General features: G+C 43.0%; 6 protein-coding genes and 1 long non-coding RNA gene across 12 annotated transcripts, besides 1 other annotated feature; 3 read left to right on the top strand and 4 right to left on the bottom strand.

Annotated features, from left to right (window-relative positions):
* Nucleotides 1-21: 21 nt before the first annotated feature.
* rogdi lies at nt 22-5,964 on the bottom strand. Of its 2 annotated transcripts, NM_168717.2 has the most exons (8): nt 5,739-5,964; nt 4,839-4,963; nt 4,022-4,155; nt 3,544-3,615; nt 3,342-3,473; nt 2,598-2,755; nt 2,191-2,521; nt 22-1,178 (listed from the first exon to the last, which is right to left on the bottom strand). In NM_168717.2, the coding sequence occupies exons 1-8, from the start codon at nt 5,747-5,749 to the stop codon at nt 1,110-1,112; spliced, it is 1,032 nt and encodes a 343-aa protein (NP_730244.1). In that variant the 5' UTR covers nt 5,750-5,964; the 3' UTR covers nt 22-1,109. The 2 variants fall into 2 exon arrangements, with proteins under 2 accessions (NP_730244.1, NP_648956.1); NM_140699.3 differs by lacking the exons at nt 4,839-4,963; nt 5,739-5,964 and having other exon boundaries at nt 4,022-4,199.
* Nucleotides 5,965-7,085: 1,121 nt separating this feature from the next.
* TpnC73F (Troponin C at 73F) lies at nt 7,086-9,413 on the bottom strand. 2 transcript variants are annotated; one of them, NM_001300162.1, is made up of 5 exons: nt 9,208-9,413; nt 9,018-9,135; nt 8,897-8,953; nt 7,875-8,126; nt 7,086-7,511 (listed from the first exon to the last, which is right to left on the bottom strand). In NM_001300162.1, the coding sequence occupies exons 1-5, from the start codon at nt 9,217-9,219 to the stop codon at nt 7,483-7,485; spliced, it is 468 nt and encodes a 155-aa protein (NP_001287091.1). In that variant the 5' UTR covers nt 9,220-9,413; the 3' UTR covers nt 7,086-7,482. The 2 variants fall into 2 exon arrangements, with proteins under 2 accessions (NP_001287091.1, NP_524122.2); NM_079398.4 differs by having other exon boundaries at nt 9,208-9,316.
* Nucleotides 9,414-10,437: 1,024 nt separating this feature from the next.
* Nucleotides 10,438-11,075, top strand: Pop5 (POP5 ribonuclease P/MRP subunit). Of its 2 annotated transcripts, NM_140698.3 has the most exons (3): nt 10,438-10,470; nt 10,526-10,763; nt 10,817-11,075. In NM_140698.3, exons 1-3 carry the CDS (start codon nt 10,451-10,453, stop codon nt 10,994-10,996), a joined length of 438 nt encoding a protein of 145 aa, NP_648955.1. In that variant the 5' UTR covers nt 10,438-10,450; the 3' UTR covers nt 10,997-11,075. The 2 variants fall into 2 exon arrangements, with proteins under 2 accessions (NP_648955.1, NP_001163458.1); NM_001169987.1 differs by lacking the exon at nt 10,438-10,470 and having other exon boundaries at nt 10,502-10,763.
* Papst2 (PAPS transporter 2) lies at nt 11,011-12,679 on the bottom strand. The gene is made up of 3 exons (NM_140697.4): nt 11,559-12,679; nt 11,321-11,502; nt 11,011-11,258 (listed from the first exon to the last, which is right to left on the bottom strand). Exons 1-3 carry the CDS (start codon nt 12,408-12,410, stop codon nt 11,102-11,104), a joined length of 1,191 nt encoding a protein of 396 aa, NP_648954.1. The 5' UTR covers nt 12,411-12,679; the 3' UTR covers nt 11,011-11,101.
* Nucleotides 12,680-12,901: 222 nt separating this feature from the next.
* On the top strand, nt 12,902-18,617 carry scaf6 (SR-related CTD associated factor 6). 3 transcript variants are annotated; one of them, NM_001014589.4, is made up of 13 exons: nt 12,902-13,038; nt 13,203-13,373; nt 13,436-13,782; nt 14,875-15,037; nt 15,266-15,338; nt 15,846-15,920; nt 16,143-16,219; nt 16,283-16,481; nt 16,544-17,545; nt 17,603-17,770; nt 17,842-18,156; nt 18,221-18,392; nt 18,446-18,617. In NM_001014589.4, exons 1-13 carry the CDS (start codon nt 13,017-13,019, stop codon nt 18,542-18,544), a joined length of 2,883 nt encoding a protein of 960 aa, NP_001014589.1. In that variant the 5' UTR covers nt 12,902-13,016; the 3' UTR covers nt 18,545-18,617. The 3 variants fall into 3 exon arrangements, with proteins under 3 accessions (NP_001014589.1, NP_001034028.2, NP_001163457.1); NM_001038939.2 differs by lacking the exon at nt 15,266-15,338; NM_001169986.3 differs by lacking the exons at nt 14,875-15,037; nt 15,266-15,338; nt 15,846-15,920; ... (5 more) ...; nt 18,221-18,392; nt 18,446-18,617 and having other exon boundaries at nt 13,436-14,542.
* On the bottom strand, nt 18,611-19,808 carry beg (bad egg). Its single transcript, NM_140693.3, has one exon. The coding sequence runs from the start codon at nt 19,775-19,777 to the stop codon at nt 18,638-18,640; it is 1,140 nt and encodes a 379-aa protein (NP_648950.1). The 5' UTR covers nt 19,778-19,808; the 3' UTR covers nt 18,611-18,637.
* A 548-nt stretch (nt 19,809-20,356) lies between these two features.
* Nucleotides 20,357-20,480: a mobile genetic element.
* A 1,319-nt stretch (nt 20,481-21,799) lies between these two features.
* On the top strand, nt 21,800-22,357 carry lncRNA:CR43250 (long non-coding RNA:CR43250). The gene is made up of 2 exons (NR_124964.1): nt 21,800-22,106; nt 22,324-22,357. It is a non-coding gene; the product is annotated as a long non-coding RNA:CR43250 (long non-coding RNA).
* Nucleotides 22,358-22,450: the final 93 nt, after the last annotated feature.

Genomic DNA, 22,450 nt, shown 5'->3' with positions numbered 1-22,450 from the left:
TTTTCAAAATGCATGGCATTTGGTAAAAGGTAATTTTTATTCAACAACAAGTAAATGAATGTGGACAGTAAGTACGCTTAGTGATTACATAAATAGTTGTCTTCTCTTCCCATGCATTTAGTGGGGTGCTTAGGCAATTGCAATATTCAATAAGTACAGTGGTAATTGTTTTCGTTGCATCTCATTCAATAACTTTCTATATCTTTATAAACTCCCTGGTAGATGTATAAAGTAAACGAGAAGTAAAGGCCGTTGATACAAATGACTTTGGATTAGATTAGGATTGGGCGCTCTTAACCATTAACCATTAACGAGTACGCGAAATACAATTACGGATATACAATTACGAATACGAATACAAAACGGTGTTTAGTTTAGTACAATTAAAAATTCTGTTCACATTTCGGTTTGGTTTATTACAACAATATCATGTAAATGCCGATGTAGATGCCCCTTCCGTGTGCACCTAAGTATGTATGTATATAGGGGGCTGTGTTAGGGGGTATAAACGTTGTAAGTACCGACTTTAAGTACCGATTGACTGCTGACTTGGTGGATTTTGTTGCATCGTAGCAAACATAAATAAGGGCCATGGTATTACATTACATTAAATTACATGTACGAATAAACTATAATTATCTAGCAATTTCATTTTGTTACACATACAAACACAATTGGTTTTCACAAACGTTCTCTGTTCTCAATTCTCAGCCTAATGCTATTTAGATGCATTTTGATGCATAATTGGAGTGACGTGAAGCGATGAACTCAGGTTCTGCGTAGTCGTAATTTAACATGAATGTTGATTGTGTACATTAAACTAGTTGTATGCATGTATGTATGTATATAACTTTCTATACACTACTGTATATAGCAGTATAGTGTTTTAAAGTATTGTATTGTATAGTATAGTATATAGTATAGTATGCATGGGTATTATGGGTGTGCCGTTTCCAGTAGCAACATTTCAACTAACATTATTTACTTCGCTATTACAAGTACGGTTCTTTATTAGCTATTATTGTTGTTATTGTTTCTGTCGCCGATCCACCAGTGCCATCGATCAAGGGTTTCCATACCCGGCTTCCATTTCCCGGCGCATTCCCGTCTCAGTAGGAAAGTGCCGAGGGCGAACGCGAGCCAACTGTGAAATCTTTGTACACCGAAAACACAGATATCTGCGAAAGAGTAGAAATATTGAATTAAAAATACACCCACAATTCATTCGAGGACCCAGCGCATCGGAACCCGTTCCCTCACATTGGCCATACTCGTGCCAATCCCCATATTGGCCACTTTAATTGCCGACTTGCGTCACAGTCAAGAACTGCAGCGTGGCCCTGGCACTTGGCCAGCAACCAAATAAAACTTGGCGGCATCTTGTGGGTGCGGAAAAATGGGACAGCATCCGTGGCTCTTCGCACATGTGCTCCGCCGTTGGGAATCGCTGTGATATCAGTTCAAGAGCAGACGCCTTATCAGTGCCGGCTAGTTCCGAAAATAGCTTACTTTTGGGTGGGTGTGTTTCGTGTGGATATAATCGTTTGGGTGCTTAGTAATTGCTGAAGACTTCAGCTATTCTGGCCTATGAATTATAGAACCATTTCGATCTGCTCAGTCGAAATATCGTGCCTATTACATTTCTCTAGGTTATACCGAGCGAAAAAATGATTTATGATCAATAAAATCGTATTGAATTAATACTATATAGATTTAGCCAAGCACACACCATTAAAGTTCCAGAACAACTTAATCTCATCATGCTAAAGAAAGCCCTGACATAACTGCGAATTTATTTGAAAACACGCCTTTTCTTTCAGTGTAGACAACAAAGATACATTTGTTATATCTGTAGGAAATAATTGACTATTTCTGTGTATACTTCTAACCCGCTGAGAACAAGTATTCTGCTTTTCGGTGAGTGCGGGGGGCGAACATGATATAATACCCATAATTTCTAAATAAAAACTGACCATAAACATACCATACTGCTGATGAAGAAATCTATTTCAAAATGAAACAATTAAAATATGATATGGTATATTTTGAAAAAGCGTTCTAAGACAATTTAATTTAATTCAATTAAAAACTTCTATGCTTGTCTTCCACTCGCGACTGACCTTGTTTTTGTCCCTACCACTTTGTTTCTTTGTGTGTTCTTTTGCTCACTTCCGGTGCTTCACGACTTACCTTGTCTTTTAATTGCTGGCACAGTTTCTGGCCATTCATCAGCAGCAGTAGCACGTCGTTAAGCCACTGGACAGAGGCCTCCGCTTGGCGGGAATCGAAGCGCATTGTGCCCTGGTTGTTCAGCAGCTGGTAGACGGCAATGATCAGCTTGTGGCTCTGCAGGTAGAAGCTAACGGCCAAATCCTCGGGCAGATTGGGCACCAGCGACTTCATATTGCGCCCTTTGATCAGCTCATCGATGGGCTTCTTTTTGGGCACCAGCAAACTGTTTCTGCCCCGCTGCAGGGCATCCAGAATGTTGCCTATCACATGCAGCACTTCGTCGGAGGTTCTGTGTAGAGTTTATATGTAAGTGTATAAATATAACCTCGGAGCGCAGATCCCATGCAAAACAAAACGTGACTCACTTGAAGTGATAAGAGTCGTCGACATCGTCTATGTGGTTGATGGCGGTCTGCAGATGATTGGCCGCATCCTGGACCTGCTGCAACTTCCAGGGAGAGTCATGTGTAATGGAGGTACGTTGCGTTTGGCTCGGTGCCTTGCACAGCTTAAAGCTAATGTCCTGCAAAAGGAAATTTTGATTTAGCATACTTGGGTCGTCGGTACATGATCGGAAAGTTTTCACTTGTGTAGTTAAGTCATCAGATTAATTGAACAAATACGCATATTTATAGTGGAAAGGTACACATGTCGTTTCAGCAACAGATAAGGAAAATAAATGTATTCTTAAATGATTAACATGATTTTACTGGGCGTAGCAGTACGTAGTAGAACATTATAAATCAGAAGAGCGTAGTTGAGTAAGACTTGAAAACTTTTTTTGATTTAAAAATTCTATAGTAAAGCGGTGGCAAAGGATTTAATAAGGAATATAAAATGTAAAATTTATATCTTTTGAGATAAATTGTATTTTGAGAATAGCAAACGGAAGTTTTCAGTAACCTCTGGGGGCTTTTCACACATATGCTAATATATTCTAAGACTGAATCATCTTTAAGAAAGGGAACTAGATAACTGCGTGAGGGATTTCCCCACCACACTTTGAGGCGTCTACAATCTTTGGCATTTCTTTAAGTTGGTGATTGCTGCTGGGACCTACAGTGGCGGCACCTTTCCACTACGTTATGAGGGCAGCTACTGGCACTTACAGCCTGGGTGATGGCATCGCCCGTTAGGGTCAGCACGGCCTTCAGCTGATCGGGCGACACGGTGAGTATGAACTTCTCAGTCTTCTTTCCCTCGTTCTCGTAAAGGGGCACCGGAAATCGATGAGCGCACTCCTGCGAACACAACGTGCGGTGTGGTTAAAGGGAACAACATTCAGGACAACGAATCCGATCGGCTACTCACCACCAGAATGCTCCTTAATTGCTTCAGTATCGCGTGTACTTCTTGGCGCAGCACCCACTCGAACTCGATTTGCTACGGGCGGTGAAGTGGATTGTATAGTGGGTTGGGTTTGCATATTTTGTGTTCCGCATTTCGTATATTGTGTTTCGTGGTCCCGCCAGCCGGAGATTATGTAGGTATGTCAGTCGGTTGGTGGGTTTGTATTTTTTGCGATAGCGCCATCAAACAAAGCACGTTCCGTGTACAAATCAATAAAGGCGATGTGCGGGGGCGGTGGAAAGTCGGTCGGAAAAGCAGGAAGAACGGGGCAGCGGCGGCAATCGATAATCAATTAGTCAACATAAAGGGGACCAATTAATCGTTTTCTATGCTGCTTTTTTTGGCAACGCTTGTTATTGTTTTTGTTGCTGCTGCTGCTGCGATGCCGTTGTCATGGACTCGCAACTAGCAGCGCATTTTTAACGATCGGAAAACTCACCAGGTTGAGGGCTTCCTCACGCTCCGTGTCCGCGAGCATTTTCATCGCGCTTTTCGGCTTTTTCCGCGCTGCTAAGAATCTGCGCTTATGTCCGCTTTCCGCTGCAGCAACGCCAGCAATTTGTATTGTGAGCGCTGTAATTTTGTTTTTATTTCAGTTGTTGTTGTTTAATTGAACGGCAGGGTTGCCAGGTGCGCAGCAGGCGCGCAAACAGCGCAAAATCCTACAAAAATACCGCTTTAATACTAAACTGGTCGCCATGGGCGCGTTATTCAAAATTTATTGATCGTCTGTTGAGAACAATTGTTCTAAGCGGATATTGTCATCGAGCTCAAATATTTGGGTTATCATATGCTTCTCTAAGTGCTCACTTACAATCACAATAAACCACAAAGTGCGAAAACAATAATTTCTTAACTAAAGTTCTTAAAAAAACCGCGTTGTTTCGAAATCAAGTTTAAGTCTAATATAAAATTGCTAAAATAGTATTTTTATAAAAACAAAAGCATTCAGTCAACAGCCTTGGGTACACTGCTTGAAGTACTGCTTGGCGTAACAGTGAGCTGTTAGCTTATCGCTGTTATATCATTTAAATGTTGAAAAAGAGCGAAAATTAGCAAAAATTAAACGATGATGACTGAAAGTGCAGTAATAACAAAAAGAATTCCATCATTTAAATTCCTAACAAGATTTATATCTAGCTAAACCACAATATACCCTAATAATACTCCTCCCGTTCACTAATCTCTGCTAACTTCGAAGAGCACTGCTTGCCTGGGCGCCAAATTCAAATGGCAATGCGATAAGCTTAACTTACGTTTTCTCGTGGGCGGGGGCGTGGTGAGCACGGCGGTTTCCGGCACCGTGTTGAGGACATGCTGAGGATATCCGCTGGTGCTCCGCTGGCGATGGAGTGGCTGGAACGACCAGTTGTTCGTGGTACTTCGAGGCGAAAAGAAAACAGATAAACATTCGAGTTAGTTAGTCGCGAATTACACGCGATTTGTTTGCCCATTCGGTTCGGCCAATTGTGCTTTTCGTTATCATGTTTGCGACCGATTTTGGCTTGATTTGATTCAAAGTCAAGTGCTAATTGGTGGGCCCATTGTTGTGACTCACGTCACAGCCAGCTGACGTCGGCGTCTGGTTTCTGCCGCTGGGCTGCAGAATTTTCCCGTATAGCCAGCTAAAAAATAAAAACCCCTTCAAACTCAACTGCAGCGCGTGTCGCCGGCGAACGGGTGGCGTTGGCTTTTGTTTTCAATCATGGCCTTTTGTAATGGCCACGAAAAAAAAGCGCTTATCAAGCGAACTCAAGATACTCGAAGCAGCACTATTCTCACACACAAGCACCAATTTACAAATGGCTTTATCTATCAGGGTCCAATTTTGTTTTATAATTTATTTGATAAGCCAATGTCAAGTGAAATTAAAAGGCCAAGGGAAGGGCAGGGAATGGCATGGTGTCGATGAAAGGTAGGGGCTCCTAAAAAACTTTATGCCATCATAAATTTTTATTGGCATGACCATTGGCTGCGGCTTTGCCGCTTTTAACACGTTCACATTTCGGATTCTCAATTCTTGATTCTTGGCCACAAACACACAAACACACACACACGCACACGCACGGCGAGTAGGCAAATATAAGCCAAAATAAACAACATTTTGTTAATGCTATTATATAAATAACGGTATAGCCAGTGCTTGCTTTCTTTACCTCTGCGCCATTCTGGATAAATATATATATATATATATATTTCTTTATCAATCGCGAACCGCAATATCACGAGACTCAGCGTCGCAGGGCGGATAGCTTACTTCACTTTGGTTAAGTTGGGGTTGCGTTAGGAAGAGCAGCCCCCCAAAAAAAAAAACAAGCGTCGGTAGCGGTACGTAGCAGCGGTACGACGTTCGACGATCGACGCCCAGCGCTCAACTCAGCGGTATAGCATACCATCCAAATGACGAGGCCAATGCTCGTTGTAGTTAACGTTAACGTGGTTAAGACGGAGCTTTCGGCCAGGCAGCTTTCTTTGGCCGGATCGAAGCTACAAGAGGCCAACTCGCTGCTCAGCTGTTGGTAAGAGCATAACATTTACTTGTTAACAAAAATGGGGCATTGAAATGTGGGACACTGCAAAATTGATTAAAAACTTGGGGCTTAGGTGCTTAGAAAATATACTAAACACTATTTAAACGAAATAAATAACAATATGTGGATATATATTAAATTGTAAATATGTTTATAGAAACTGTAGAATAAAATCAATGTAACTTATTCACAAAACTCATACTAGTTACTGAGAAAAAACAATGATGATCTTTAACTTACTTTTTTGTATATGATCATAAGTTCGACTTCTCTATTGTTTAGTATTTTTTTTTTTAAGCTGTCTATACTAATCACTAACTTAACGAACAAATCTATTGCCATAAACTACATTTTCTTAATTAACAAAATTTTTTTATATTTGAAATATAATTATAAAAACTCTTTCACTGGGCGTTTCTTGAGCGCTTGCAGTTTATAAATAGTTGTATTATTTTAACTTGAAATTCAAGTACCATTTATAAAATTCCTTAGCATTAGAAGACAATACAAATCTGCGCTAAAAATAAGCAAACTGTTTGTATTGATTTTATAGCTCACTTGTTTTGCTCAAAAGGTATGTACACTATATATATAATCGAGTATCAAAATTGGCGGTTTTGTTTATCCTTGGGCAGAAGGAAACCCTAATCCGACAACAAAATAATATAAGCAATAATTTGTCGCTGTGAAGAAAGCTAATGACTAATTGGCTAGCCATTAATTTTAAGTTTTGCTGCTCGGCAAAAAGTATAAATAAGTGAAAGTATAAATAACACTCATATAAGGAAAATAAACTCAGAAGTGCTGGGAAATCCTCTATATATTTCAAGACTGATTAAGATTTATGGCATTTCTCCAGTGCTCAAAGTACATTCTATTTGTTCGCATTATCAAAGCGAAATATATGGACGTGTTTGTTTGGCGGCAAAAAATAATCCATAAACAAATGAAAACAAGAGTGAATTGTTTTTTGGTTTTTTTTTTTCATTTTTTTTTTTTGCCATGGCATAACATTTATTTTTTCGCATACACAGTATTCCGTTGCTTCTTTTAGTATAAAAAAGTAGTACAAAAGTTCTATTTCTACTCGTGTTTGGCATTGTCAAACTGAAGTACGTGGATTTGTTTGCTCCGCGAAACAAAAACAAAAAAAATGGTAAAATGGTTGGGGCAAAATGCAAATAAAAAGCGAAACAAGTGTGCAAACAGGAGCAAACAAACGTGTGTCCAACAGGTGTGCGTGTGCGTCTGTGTGTGTGTGTAGAGTGTGCATGTGTGTGTTGTTTTTTTTTTCTGGGAGGGTGGGAAAGTGGGTGGTGTTTTCCAGGGTGGGTTGGCGGTTGGTGGGTGGCAGACGCATTGCGTTTATTTACTCGCCAGTCATCATCTCCATGAATTCTGTAAATTAAACAAAATGACAGACATTAAACCGATGCCATCGCGCCAGAGCAACCGCTATATGCATTTATAAATAAATATTCCATAAACACGAAAACAAAATGTAAATATGTACGTTATTCCGAGAATGAAAAATGCGTGTGGTGGAATCGAATTTGTGTGTCGCGCCCAAAAATAGCCAACGATATGCTCCTCCATGGGAGCGTTGATCACATCAAGCTGTCATAATCGAGCGATCTCAAGATCATCGAAATTTATGATCACTATACATATATATGTATGTATGCATGTGGGTGGATATGGATATGGATGTGAATGGAAAGCCACTAGAATGTATTAATATCAAACGGAATGGGCACTCACCATCGAAATCCACTGTACCGGAGCCATCGGAATCGATCTCCTCGATCATAATGTCCAGCTCCTGTTCGGTCAGCTGGTCGTCCAGCTCCTTGAGGATCTCCTTCAGGCAGGTGGTGGGAATGAAGCCATTGCCCTGCTTATCGTACAAACGGAACGCCTCGCGCAGCTCCTTCTGCATGGCCTCCGCATCCTCCTCCACGATGAACTTGGCAGCCAGCTGGACGAACTCGCCGAATTCCAAGCGACCGGACTCTGAAATGTGCCAAATATTCCAAGTGTTTATAATTAACTGCAAAAACGACTGGAAAGCCAGCGGCTAATGATGGGGCAACCAAAACGACTATGATCATAAATCAATGACAGCGAGTAACTAAAATTTAATCATCACTCGATGGTGAATCATCTGTGATTTGCTGTAATAGCCAGCTAAACCTTATTCAATAAATATATACATTTATTACTTGCAGCTGTCATAAGGTTATTTTTTTTATATTTTGTTCACTTTTGTTATTGGATCATAGAGTCACTTTTGCATAGAGTCTGCACATAATTACACCTATATAATATCTAAAAAACTGATTTCATTTCTAATTGTAAGATAATATTTTTTTTAGATGATAGATTTTTATAGATTATAGACTATAGATGTTGAAGGAAAATGTGTATATATAACTACACAAATCGATTAAACGAAAGAAAAAAACATCCATGAAATCGGCACAAGTGTACATATATATTATTGATGCATTTCTCATTTTTATTTTGTTTCATTTTATAATAACTATATGCATTTAGTTTTTGTAGAATTTTCACCCTGTTCTACTTGGGGACTGAAATAAATTAAATTAAATATATGCCACACAATTATTTTAATTGGCAGTTTGACTCAATGACTCAAATGCAAATGTTGTCTATTTTGAATTGTATTCATATTAAAATTGTAAATATAATAAAATATCATTGAAATACTCAGCAACTTTCGACTATATCTATCATACGTTGTAAAAATAGCGTTTACTTACTGTCCTCATCGACCTCCTCGATCAGTTCCTCCAGGATCTTCTTGTCGAAGGGCTGACCTGCAGTTGTAAAAACAATAAGTACTCCTTCATCCAAATGGACATCCTCAACCCCAAAACTCACCCATCAGGCGCAGTATGTCGGCGACCATCTCGGTGGGGATGGAGCCAGTCTTCTGGTGATCGAAGCTGTTGAACGCCTTCTGGAGCACGGCGATCTGCTCGGGTGTAAGATCTTCATCCTGGAATTGGACACACATTTAGGTATTAATCATCGACAATCCTGTGGAGCTGGAAAAATCTCAGATGCTTACGACGCTGCTCATGTTGCTGCTACTTTTGGGTATATCTTTGCCAATGGGATCTGTCTGATCAGCCTAATCTTGCGAAGCGATCGTCACGGAGTATTCGTTCCAACTGCGAGGCTGCGCGGATGCGTTTTCCAAAATATAGACCACAATCGGTGAACTTGCCACGGAAAAGCGGAAAAACACGAATGCGGCTGCCGATCAATCGGTGGATGTTCGGATCGTTGGAGTATATGTAGCGTTTTTCCACGCCGCTGCCCGAATTTTATTGTTTTTTAGAAATGACTGTAAAGTGCGATGGGAAAAAGCAAAAATAAAACGCGATCGGAGCGTATCCCGCCGCATTCGCTGCCCCGGAGACTGAACACGAGCCGTATAGTGGTTTTCCACGGCCACCGATCGCTCGTTGGATGGAGCACATCCCATCCAGTGGAGCGGCATGGGGAGCCGTCGACGGGGCAGCCACGATATCTGCATATGTGCGCCAGCCAGCTATAATGCGATGCGTTGCGCTGAGATCCCCGCATCCCCAAGTCTGCGAATATATATCTATATATTATATAGATATGTGTTTAGATTCAACGAACAGATGGAGAAATCCCCACTGGCACTGGAGCAATGCCCCCCATTCCGTTTGTCGCCGGAGAGCGAAACGTGGGCAGCGGCAGTGAGGAATGTTCTGCCCACATCCATGAATTGGTCGACAAGTTGCCAGTTTCTCTGTCCGATTCCCCGAATCCATTGTTCAATTGTCAAAATACAAGTGAATGGGTGGAAAACAATGTATGTCCATGCATTTATTTTCAATACATCAAACTCGAACAAAAGACTTTCTAAAAAGTAAAAGGTTGATTTTTCGATTGAAAATATACACCAAATAAGAAATTCTAAGTTCTCACGCTATATAAACATATTGAACATACAAGGTCATTATCTATTCAAGCGTTCCAAATAAATTACAAGACTTTTGGATTTGGAAAAAAATTTGAATTTTTTAGAGAGAATATCGGATATGCAAATAAGGATAAAGATATATAAATAGTCTTTTCCAGCTAACGTTTATTTAAATACAGCTGAATCCTTTATTGAGGAATATTTTTTTCATCCGTATACAATAAGACAACATTTATTTATCACATAAAAAACCGAACAGCTATTTCCGGAATTTTGAAAACCGATACGTTATCGGTAGTTGAAGCGAATTTGGTCTGGCAACTATCTGCGACGTTGCCATATTGATGACACAGCGATGGTTCGCATAAAGAATAGGTAAATATTGACCGCGTTTTCCTTAACGATCATTAATTAAACCATCCATAAACAGGTATATAGCGGTGCAGATTGTGCCCTACACGCCAACACAATCTCTGCGACTCAACGACCACAGCCTGACCAAGATCCTGCTTCAGAATGTGGAGAAGTATTACGGAGTCTATGGCCTCGCCGTGATCGAGCAGGGATTTCGAGTGAAATACATCAACGATCGCACGAAAATGGCAATCATACGCTGTCTCCATCGAGGCCAACGCTTCGTGTCCAGCGTATTGCCATTGATTACTTTGGTTGGTCTCATTGCCATGTCCTTAAACCAGCTATAAAACCACATTTCTTTCAGATCGGAGATGTACGGGCCAAGTTTAGGACGCTGTACATTGGTGCCACCATCATCCAATGCAACAAGTTCATAGTCAAGCACCAAAAACAGTTCCTGGACCGCACCATGGGTCAGATAACCTCCGCCAAGGAGCGCCAGGATCTCTTCAAGCGCGTAATGGAGTTCGACATGGACAGATAGCACATAGTTTGTTTAGAATGTAATTAAGTAATTATATTTAATGGTTTTCTTATAGAAAACCCATGCTTCCAATTCAACTAAAATGTGAGTGTTTTTGGTATCGTTCTAAACTTCGATGAGGAATTTGCGACTCGGTGAGCGGGCAACCTTGGCTCCAAATTGCTTTATTCTCTGCCGGACGTCGGCCAACGTCAGCTTGTTCCTCTTGCTGTAGACATTGAGATATATGCCCAGGACAACGATGAGGCCCGACCACAGATATCTGAAAGTTTGGGATAGGTATAATAGAGCTTTGTCTTTAGAAATACACAGAATAGTACTTACTGTAAGGTAAAGGGCTTGCTGAAAAGCACAAAGGAGAAGGCTATAGTCACAGCCTTGCGGGCGGTGGTCACTGTGGCAGCTATGGGGGCACCACTACTCCTCACCAGAGCCAGCACAAACTGAATGCCCAGATAGCCGGACAAACTAAAGAGGAAGCCATAGCCGAAGGTCTCAACGGGATGCTAAATGGATAATACACTTTAGATCTCTTACATCATAAACCTCAAATGTTACCCACCTCCAAACAGAATGCAAAGCCGCTGAAGAAGTTGCCGGTAACCAGCATAATCACAAATAGGTACACAAAACCCAAGCCGTATGAGTAGAACACCACCTCACTGCTGGGCGCCTTGAATTCCCGCATCGCCTTCTCCTGGACATTGCCAATGGCTGCGTCGCAGAGCAGCGCTCCCGAAATCATGGCCACACCAAGCAGATTGAAATTGGGCGTCATCTGGGAGTCGGCCAGCGTGAACCAGGCCAATCCGATGCACATGCAGGTGGCTGCCGCAAAGTCCAGCAGTCCGTAGCGTTTGCCCTGTATGAGGATGCTGCCCACCAGCACGGGAATGAGCTTGCAGCACTTGAAAATCACCTGGGTGGGATAGTTCAGGTAGCCGAGACTTGAGTTGGACAGACCCATGGTACCCAGCGTGAGAGCAGCCAGAATTAGGTATGTTCTCATGGGAATGCAACGTGGCTCCGGCTCAATGTTCCAAAAGGAACCGCCGCTTATCCGATAGCCCTCCAGCCGCCGCTCCACCAAACCGAAGCCGATGTAGTAGCCAAACTGGACGAGCGTGAGGAACCATCCGTAGGGTTTGAATCCTTCGACGGTGAAGATCAGCTCCTGCAGATAGCCGTACAGGATGTACAGGAAGAAGACGCCGGCGCAGCTGAGCAGGAACTGAGTTGTGCGATTGTAGTAGGTGAGGTCAAAGCAAAGGATACGGAGTTCCGGCGGAGATTCCGACGTCGAGGACTTCCGCTGCGAGGGCGGCGAGTTTCCCGCCGATTCGCCGCCATTAATGGTGATAACGCTCCCCTTATTATCGGTCATTCTGCTGCTAGCGGATGTGTCTATATACATATACACACTATATAGTGGCTATTTCAAGATTATATTTCCAGGGAGCCCGTGTAATTCAATGCCACGCTGTCCGCGGAGTTGTCGGTTTAAAGTGCGGATTTGTCATGCCTCCTCGGATGCTGCATTAATCACGGGCCGGCGTGGAGATTTCTGTTGGGTGCAAATTGCCCTGGCTAAATGTTTGTTTACCACAAATAAACTATTTTTGTCAGCTTAGAACTGAGATAGACGCGCGGCGTTGCCACGTTGTGGTAATAATAGAAGAGAGACCGGTATAACGTGGAACAAGTTGGCAGCTCTGCTACCACCGTCATTCTAATTGGAACTTCTGCTACTGGCAATAAATACATTTAACAAATGAGCAGCGATAAAGGTTTAAGCCGCTTTTTTGCTCAAAAAAGCGTATGATAAGCGCTAAAAACTACTTAAAAAGTAGTGCCGAGAGTAACTCCTAGTATTTGACTACATGTCGTTCTAAGAATACAAAGATATGGGCACACTGTCGGAAAAAACAAGAAGAAGCAGTGAAAAGTGCCGCTGAAAAAGTGCAAAAAGTTATGAATTTAGTATTTTACATAGGATAATAGTGCTAATAACAGTCGCAAAATGGACGTGCAACCGCCACGCGGTAAGTGCAGCAATTAAAAAGTGCTGAATATAACTTAAAATCAAGCTAATTTTGTGCCCAAGTCGATTGGCATGCACATGTGTACACATACAAACAAACAAGCGCACGCACAACCTTTGATATGCTCACATTTTTTGCAAAAACCATTTGCTTTCTATTTGCAGATGCCAGTTTACGAAATATTATCGACAAACTGGCGGAGTTTGTGGCCAGAAATGGGCCGGAATTCGAGGCGATAACCAAGCAGAAGCAGCAGAACAATCCAAAGTTCGAGTTCCTCTACGGCGGGGAGTTCGCCAACTATTATCAATTCAGGGTGGCAGCGGAACAAGCTCGTGAGTGCGTTCTAAATTGGTGGAAAATAACCCCTATAATCTCCTTTTAACACCCAATACAGTGCTAAAGCAACAGGCCATTAACCAACAACTGCCACCAGGTGCTCCATCCGGCCACTACATGCAACATCCGCCGCCAATGCAGCAATCCCAACCACCGGGCCTCTATCCGCCACCCAATCAGCAGCCACCGCACCCGCCCGAAACCGCACAAGACAATATGCAACAGCAAACACAGCACTCCTGGCCGCCGAACTCCGGCAACGGTGGGCCGCCAAACAATCAGCAGGCCAATGGCAATCCCATGGCCATGAATCTAACGTCACAACTGGAAGCCATCAAGATGCAGCAGAAGTCGCTGCGGGAACAGATCCAGCAATCCGAAGCGAATCTCTCCGCACAGCACACGGTAATTTGAAGTTGGAAATAACTGGGATACCTCTATATGCCCACCTTTGCAAGCCTTTTTCCGAAAGATTAGAGCAGCTCGAGTGTATAAAGAAAAGATTTCAATATGATTTCATGTTGAATGTTGGCCTCCTCTGGCAAAAATTTAAAGAAGCAAATTGGTTTCCTTTTTAAACTAAATACCCACCTAAAAGTTGCTTTTATAGTCTGAATATAAGAACGTGTTTGCTTCTTCGAATTTTTGACCTCCCTTTTAAACGACCCAATCGAATGTGAATATACCTCGATTTTAAGCCAGAATGCTTTTAATTATTTTCTTAAGAGAGAAGATAACTTGTATAACCCTTATATACTTTCGGACTTAAATGATTTCCAAAGATATTGTCATAGACTCATAGATGGCAGTTTTGTATTCCCTAGTTTTTGTAATAACAACTCTGGAACAAGAGTTCATCAAATGGTGTTTAATATTAATAATTATGAACTGCTTTTGTGGACTTTTCACTCTATAAGTACTGTGAACTAAATTCTTTCTAATAAGAAGGACATTTCTTATTGCTTGTCGCTATTGAATTTCCCTGTAATGGAAGTGACTTCCCTCTTGAAATTGTTTCTTATGAAACTAATCCACGAATTCCTCAGAATAATCAATCCTGCTCTCGACCCTTTTCCAAATGTTTTTTCAATCGATCTACTCAGTTCTTGTTCTCCAAGTGCGGATAAGATAAAGTTAAAGTGTACTTTCAGCAATATCAAACTACAATCTATATTTGTCATTATTTTTACTATTTAATTAACAATTTACAATGCTACATTAAATTTTTGCTTTATTGTATTTTTTGAAACATAAACCAAAAAAAAAAAAACCAAATCAAACCACTCTTCATACCAACTGACAAAACTGTATAAAAACAAAAAAAAAACAAATCCTAAAATCAAATTTGTTTTGAAACGCTTGTCAAATGAATCCCAAAATGCGAATATGCATGCGAACAAACCTTTGTGTGCCTAATGACCAAACCGAACCGATCCGAACCACACCAACGCTTGCGATCCTAATCGCACCAATCAACCAAACGAAACCAACCTGTAGGCCCTGATGAATCAGAAGACCAAGCAGATCGAGGATGCAATTGCGGCGGCGCAGACGGCGCAGCAGGAACAGATGGCTGGCGAACAGGGCATTGTGCTGAGGGACTTCGATGGCGTTCTGCAGCCGATCATCGAGTCCTGCACGAAGGACAGCATCTCTGCAGGTAAATACGAGTTCAGCGGACAGGCTGGATTACATTATTGCTTGTTTGTAGTCTCGTAATCAGTCATAAGTTAGCTAATGGAGCTGAATTTTTGATGCTCCGCAGCTTTGCTGCACACAAAGCGCACACTAAATGAATCCATACTACTTTTTGATTAATCCTAAACCTAATTTATAATCGCCATGGACAATGACAATATGAGTAACCCGTTTGATATTGCAATTTTAGGCAAGAACTGGATTTTACAGCATTCAACCGACAGCGCAAAAATCAATGTCGTTTTACAATATCTTTTAAAGAAGTATGCCTCAGTTTTATACCTAATGACCTGCAATATGTATTAATTAAATTGTGTTTCTTTCTTTCAACGAGTGAAATACTAACCAAACATAGAAAAACGAAATACGAAATATCGAACAAACAAGTGAGAGATGATCGATTGAGCGATTGTGCGATTGAGACTTCCACAGAGAGGCTCGAGATTGATTCGTTGATTCGTTTTCGAGAGATGTTATGATCATATATGAGTAGTCCCCAGATCCGGAAGTCTTTTAGCTAGGGCCACACACCCAAACAAATCATTTTACTTAATAAGCTTAACCATAAACACGCACAACAACACACCAACACTTAACAGTGATAATCATCGGACAAAAAAAAAAAACCAAAAAAAAAAACACAAATACCAAAAAGAAAGAAGATTTACTAACAAAAATCATTATACTTGCACAACAAGTACTTTTGGCAATGTTGTTGTGCATACAGAGAACTAGAAAAATATGTTTTTCGTTTGTTAATTTATTTTTAGGGCTTTGGTCAATGGTTCAACGTTTCAGCAAAAATTGCATCTTATATATTTAGTTAATGATATACTCCATCACTGGTAAGTTCGCCCAGTCAATTATTAGTATAGTATAGTATTTAAGGGCCATAGACCTCAATAACTAACCCACTGAGCAGTAAGACTACTTTGTGGGTTAGTTTCTGCGGACGACTACGCTGACAGAATTGGACTGAACCTGACCGACCACCGGACTTCGGACATCATACCTTGACATTTAGAGTAGCTAGGAGATGAGACCTAAGTCCAACGATATATTTACAGCATGCGCAAGAACATCAATGACTTGAAGAACAGCCTCGAGAACGTCGTCATTCCGATGTTCTGCAGCGCCGACTTGAGTATGTATTTCCACTTCGATCCATTCCTTTACGGATTTCTAATAGTGTTATCCTCGCCCACAGTTGGCAACCCCGACCAGCGCCAGAAGCTAGCCAAGCTGCTGTCTCTGTGGGAGTCCAAGGCGAAGTTCTTCGATGCCTGCGTCATCTCGAAGCTTCAGTCACCGGACTCGTCAATGCAGGAGTACAAAACCAATCTGCAGAACACACATCATGATATAACTGCTAAATTCACGCAGAATACCAAGGCGACTTTGGATAAGTAAGTATAAAAGTCCAAGAACATAATAGAGCACATAATAAACCATAACTCTTATGCTTCAGCTATCAGAAACAGCATCATGTATTTATCCAACATGCTAGCCAGCAAATTGTGCAGCTGGAGAAACAGGCGCAGCACCTGGAGCAGCAGATTGTGGCCCAGAAGTCCCAGCAGCAACACATGCTTCAGCATCAGCAGAAGAACATACCATCGCTGATGTCCCACCGAATAGCAATGCCGGGTGACCATGAGCACATGAATAGCCAGGGGCCGCATGATCAGCAGCATCCGCAGGCGGGAAATAATATGTATCCAGGTGGTAACTTCCAACAGCAGCAGCCACCACCGGGGAATCACTTTGCGGATCCACGCGGACCGAACTTCTTCATTCCGGACATGTCCAAACCACCACCAGGCTTCCCCGGACCCATGCATCATAATCAGGGCCCAGCAATGGGCCAGCAGCAGCCACAACCGGGACAGTTTCCGCCCATGCAGGCGCCGGGTTCTGGCAATGAACCACCTGTTGATCTTGGCGTTCTCAGTGCAGCGATTCAGGCGTGCTTACAGATGCAGCAGCAACACCATCCTGACGACCCTCAGCAACAAGGACAGCACCAACTGCAGCAGCAGCAGCAGCAACAACCGCAGCAGCAAAAGCAGCCGCCGCCAATGGCTGCCTATCCCCAGAATATTGTTAGACCTGGCCAGCAAAATGCTGATAGCAGCGAAGTGGATCTGGATGTGCTCAATGCAGCCATTCGCGCGGTTATAACCAACAAACCCGAAGACGGAACATTGGAAGATGGCCAGCAACCACAGAAATTGGTCGACGGAGAATCTGGAGAACCTGTTGTGATCGGAGAGCCACAAATACCCACAGCGCCTTACTACGACCTGCCAGCGGGCCTCATGGTGCCGCTCATTCGTCTGGAGGATTACAACTACAAAGCCCTCGATCCGGCGGACATTCGACTGCCAGCTCCAGCGCCACAAAGCGAGCGATTAACAAATGCATTGAACGCCTTCTATTCCGCACCCTCACACGATCGTCCAAGGGATAAGTAAGTATTTCAATTTGATGTTATTGAGCGTTCCTTATAAATGGGCTTATCTTGCAGTGAGGGTTGGGAGAAGCTTGGTCTCTATGAGTACTATAAGGTGAAGAATGCGGCGCGAAAGCAAAAAGAAGAGGAAATCAAGGACGGCATTCGAGAAAAGTCGCGGTCGCCAAGTCCGATTGTGCTCGAGAAACCCCTACCCAAAAAGAGCAACAAGCGAGTTTATCGGTGAGTGTTGGTTTTCCATCAAAAATTTTCACACAAAAACTAGAAATATTTGCACTTATTTTCTTGCGCAGATCCAAGAGTCGCAGTCGCTCCCGCTCAAAAACGCCGCCCCATCGAGATAGATCGTTGTCTCGCTCCCGATCCCGCTCGCGATCCATGGAGCGCTCTTTAACGCCGCCACCGATGAATCGGAGCAGGTTGGGCGGTGGTAACAACCGCAAGGGTCGCAATCGATCTCCTCGCCACGAACGGGACAACAACAGCGGCAGCACAAATACCAGAGAGGGCCGTGGTGATCGTGGCAATTCCAATAGCCGAGACAATGGCAACAGCACCAACCTAAGACGAGTGGACCGCGACAGATCTCTAACACCTCCGAGCTTTCTGTAAATCATGGCTATAGTACAATTTCATGACAGTCGGACCAATGAGCTATCTTTGTTTTTCCAGGGGAAGCACATTTGCCAAGCCAGCGGATTTCATCGAGGAATCGAACAAGGGCCACCAAATGCTCATGAAAATGGGTTGGGCGGGCACGGGAACTGGACTGGGCTCAAAGAATCAAGGCATCGACACGCCCATTTCGGGAGGCGAGGTGCGCGATCGTCGAGAGATGTACAAGGTGAAGTGGCAAGAGTGCGCAAGAAAGGACAACTTATAATTTTCTATCCACAGGGAGTGGGCGCTAATATGCACGATCCCTTCGAGAGCTTTCGGAAGAACAAAGGAGCTGCCTTCGCGCACCGGATGCGATCGCGAGACGACAAGAGTTAGGATCTGCCAACGGTCATAACTTCCCAGTTTTTTGTTTCCTTTAGCCCAGAAAATATACATTTTTATAAAAGCGAACTGAATTTTTATACAAGATTAGGCTATAACATTAAAGCTGGATTGAGCGGCCTTGGCATTTACTTTTTCCAGGACCTGGACCAGGCCCTTGCCAGGACCGCATTCGAAGGTGCGTGGAAAGTCGACGCCCTGCTTGCGCTCGTACATCTCGTGGAGAGTCTGCTCCCACTTGACGGGCCTCACGATTTGCTTGGGCAGCTGCGTTAGGATGTGCTTGGCATGGCGATAGGGTTTGCCATCCACATTGGAGTACACTCTAATGACGGGGTCCTGAAGTCGCACCGTTTTCAGGGCTTTGGTAAATGGCTCCACGGCGCTTTGCATTAGAGGAGTGTGAAAGGCGCCACTGACAGCCAATCTCTTCATCCGCCGGATTTTGAAGGACTTGGCATTTTGTTCCAGGAACTCCAGGGCCTCTACGTTGCCGGCCACTACCTTGCAGTGCGGATACATGTAGTTGGCGATGCCACAGTAGGGCGACTCCACTCCTTTGTCCAGACACCATTGCTGCGCACGAGCGCAGGCCTCTCCCAGATTGGTATCCGGTCCGTAGAGAGTCATCGCCATGGCTCCGGCTGCCTGGTCACATGCCGCCTGCATGGCGGTGGCCCGCACCTGCACCAATCGCAATGCCTTGTCGAAAGGCAGGGCATCCGCGTACACCAATGCGGTAATCTCGCCCAAACTAAAGCCTGCGGCAGCTACACACGTTTCAATGGCCTTGGGTCGCTCCTCACGCAACTGCTCCAGTGCTGCCAGCGAGGATACCATCACAGCCAGCTGAGCGTGCTCCGTGCGATTCAGTTTCTCACGTGGTCCCTCCAGGCAGATCTTGAGCAGATCGTATTTCAGCACCTCGTTGGCCAGCTCGAAGATGCGACGGGCGCCCGGGAACCGGAGCAGGTCTTTGGCCATGCCCACGTACTGGGTGCCCTGACCGGGAAAGAGCATCACACTTGTTTCCTTGGGATCGATGGCGGGCCGGCCTTTCTGTTCCAGCGGCTCAGAAAGCTCGTTGAGCAGTTGCTGCCGCTTCTCCGCGTTCTGCAAAAGGGCGGAGGTTTCTGTTGTGGCCTTCGCGGCATCGCTGCTCCAGCGGGACCAGCTTAGGGCACCGGTAATCCGCGGTGATCGTAGTAATCTGCGGGCGGCCAACATTTTTGTTGAAGGAGTTCGCGGCATAACATAACAGCTGATTGGAGCAGAGAAAAGTAGATCATATCGATAACTGTAATGCGGCCATCGATAGCTTTAGTACTTCGATGATTTTAGTACAATTGTATTTTGAATTTTGGCGGCTTATGCTCAAAAACAATATGATCTTAAGAAATGGAAAACATTCAGTGCATTGTGATAATCGACACTTTATTGTAAATCTTAATTATTAAAGTCAACATGCTATATACGCTATTAAGTGGTTCAAGTATTTACTATTAACTTTAAATAAATCCAATGGCCAATTGGAATTGGTAAAAAGATCAAAATTCCCAGGTATTTTATTTCCCCAGACATCTTAGTCATGGTCTGCGGTCTTTTTCCACTATTTATAGCCAAACTTGATTTATGTTGCTAGGCTCTTATTTAGTCGTTGATGGTCATGACGAAATAATGTTGGTTGTTTATTCATGAGTCACTGACTACATAGAAACTGAGCCAAGTTTTTAGTTGAGTACAGAGTAACAAAGTTACTGTGCTTAGTAACATTTCATTTAAGATACTATTTTAAAATATTAATAATTTTTTTTTTTTTTGGTGTAGCCTTTTATTTATTATTTAAAATCTGTCCTAGTGGACAATAATTAAATTTTATGGAGGGAAACATTAACGTAAGGGGAGTACATCGAGTGTACTTGGGTAGGGGAATATTAATAATGACAATATTTTTCTGAAGAAAATTTGGAAGCTAAGTTACGACTTTTCGTTTCATTTGCATTGTATTCTATAATTTACGTTTTCTAAAGTCAGACCTTAAATATCTATGAAAATTTAAAGAAATAATAGCTCTTTATATGTTTAAATTCAAAGACATAAGATTAAAACCCTGCCAAGACAAAAGAGTATTTTTTGGCCATGTGCTATTCGGAACCCCCGAAATAAGAGTTTCTAATTTGAAATGCGATCCCAGCAAGGCAATCGCAGAGTTTTTTGAACCCAGGGCAAAAGAATAACCCTCCGGCAGGCCGAAAGAATTGGCTGCGGAAGATGATGAGGATAGGGAAGGATGGGGATGGTGATTGGGATGGCAAAGGTGAACGACAAAGCCGCCGGCAAAGTCAGACACCGGAGATGACGTGACGCACCACTTTCGCCCTCAGTTCAAGGAACACATCTCGGGCATCAAAACAAAAACACTAGCTCACACGCTCTGCCAGCGGTCCTGCCAGTGTCCCTTGTCCATCCGCCCATGGTCCGATGCGATCTTCCCAGAAGACGGAGCGACATTCCCAGCTCTTTTCTTGTTGCCAAGGAAAGGACCCACCAGATATGTGTACCAATGCTCGTCTAGACTGCACGAATATCAGATCGTCGATGGACCGGCGATTCTATTAGAAGCAGAACCTGTTTGCGGTTCATACTCCGTTGGGTTCTGTTGTATTTCGGCTGTTTTTTTTTTCTTTTCTTTCTGCCCAATTTTTTTTGTTTTTTTTTTCTTTGATAATGAGTCGTGAATTTGATGCCCAGGTAGGGGCATTCGACGGAGATCGTTGACATGGCGCAAGTGGCGCGATTCTTTAGATCAGGTTGTGAAATTGTATTTATGAATGAGAGTGCCCGTGGCGAACCAATTAATGCCGCATACCAGCAAGAGTTCCACCGAACCACAACGGCCAGCGCACACATTCCGAACCCAAGTCGGTGTTCCCAGAACGTGCCCGTTACCGTTATGCGTTGCCGATCGGATCGACGAGCGCGAGAATGCACATTCCGAAGGATACGTGCGAAATGCGGGAGAAAATGCAACTGCGCAGCAGCATTGCGCATACGCCACGAGGGCCGGCTAACATTTCCGCATGCGGGAATGCAACGAAAGCGAAAAGCAAGTGGCAAAAAAAAAGAAAACAGCATAACCAAAACGAATGTGGAAACGAAACCGAAACCAAATCCGAACCGAATCGGAATCGGAATCAGAAACGTAACAATCTGAACCCATAAAAAGTCGGCCGAAAGTGTGCATTGACCGAGAGAGCGGCTAAAAATATCCGAAAAAGAACGTAACACAAACGATCTGATAAAATAAGAACGCACGATGATGACGCCCGATCCAGAACAACCGTTAAGTGCTCCACCCCAAATGATGCTGCAACAGGGTGAGCGAAAGAGAGGGCGAGCCCGATACCGAAAGAGACAGAGGCAGAGCCGAACAGAAACGACAGTGAAAGTTCTACACTTTCGCTTTTTCACAGAACCCTGCTATCATACGAAAAGCAGCAATCGTAGAGATAGAAACCTTTGGAAATACAATACATAGTACATCAGCAAATGTGCGGTAACTTTATATATTATTTCTATATAAATCTGAATGTTTAACAACAATTTCGCTGGCCTTCCATTTTTTATTCACAACATAATACAATTTTTTTTTTTTAATGAATTCATTTTTTTAGACTTTGAACGAAATGCCCCCTATATGAACATTAAACTTTACTGTTTATTGGTTTCTGCAACCAGTTTTTTAAGAATGTTATGTTATCATTTAATTTCAGGTTGAATAAAACACCATGAGGTCCATTGGAATATTATTCAATGCAAAAATTTCTTAAGCTTTCAAATGTCTTAGCTTTCCATTGCTCAACGAACCTGTCATTCTAGACTCTTTACTTATAGTAAACA

This window comes from Drosophila melanogaster, chromosome 3L, assembly GCF_000001215.4.
Source record: "Drosophila melanogaster chromosome 3L".
NCBI lineage: Eukaryota > Metazoa > Arthropoda > Insecta > Diptera > Drosophilidae > Drosophila > Drosophila melanogaster.
The sequence above is the reverse complement of the archived record's forward strand: the minus strand, read 5'-3'. Positions and strand labels throughout refer to the sequence as shown.

Coding starts and splice junctions, on each gene's coding strand:
- beg (NM_140693.3), bottom strand. CDS start 19,777: ATGTTGGCCGCCCGCAGATTACTACGATCACCGCGGATTACCGGTGCC.
- scaf6 (NM_001014589.4), top strand. CDS start 13,017: ATGGACGTGCAACCGCCACGCG. Junction 15,921..16,142: donor AATGATATACTCCATCACTG/GTAAGTTCGCCC, acceptor ATATATTTACAG/CATGCGCAAGAACATCAATG. Junction 16,220..16,282: donor GTTCTGCAGCGCCGACTTGA/GTATGTATTTCC, acceptor CCTCGCCCACAG/TTGGCAACCCCGACCAGCGC.
- Pop5 (NM_140698.3), top strand. CDS start 10,451: ATGGTTCGCATAAAGAATAG. Junction 10,471..10,525: donor ATGGTTCGCATAAAGAATAG/GTAAATATTGAC, acceptor ATCCATAAACAG/GTATATAGCGGTGCAGATTG. Junction 10,764..10,816: donor TATTGCCATTGATTACTTTG/GTTGGTCTCATT, acceptor CATTTCTTTCAG/ATCGGAGATGTACGGGCCAA.
- Papst2 (NM_140697.4), bottom strand. CDS start 12,410: ATGTATATAGACACATCCGCTAGCAGCAGAATGACCGATAATAAGGGG. Junction 11,503..11,558: donor GCTTTGCATTCTGTTTGGAG/GTGGGTAACATT, acceptor TTATCCATTTAG/CATCCCGTTGAGACCTTCGG. Junction 11,259..11,320: donor AGCAAGCCCTTTACCTTACA/GTAAGTACTATT, acceptor CCAAACTTTCAG/ATATCTGTGGTCGGGCCTCA.
- rogdi (NM_168717.2), bottom strand. Junction 3,616..4,021: donor GTGAGGAAGCCCTCAACCTG/GTGAGTTTTCCG, acceptor CACCGCCCGTAG/CAAATCGAGTTCGAGTGGGT. Junction 3,474..3,543: donor AATTAAGGAGCATTCTGGTG/GTGAGTAGCCGA, acceptor TTGTGTTCGCAG/GAGTGCGCTCATCGATTTCC.
- TpnC73F (NM_001300162.1), bottom strand. Junction 8,954..9,017: donor CGACATACTGCGCCTGATGG/GTGAGTTTTGGG, acceptor TTACAACTGCAG/GTCAGCCCTTCGACAAGAAG. Junction 8,127..8,896: donor CGAGGAGGTCGATGAGGACA/GTAAGTAAACGC, acceptor GGCACATTTCAG/AGTCCGGTCGCTTGGAATTC.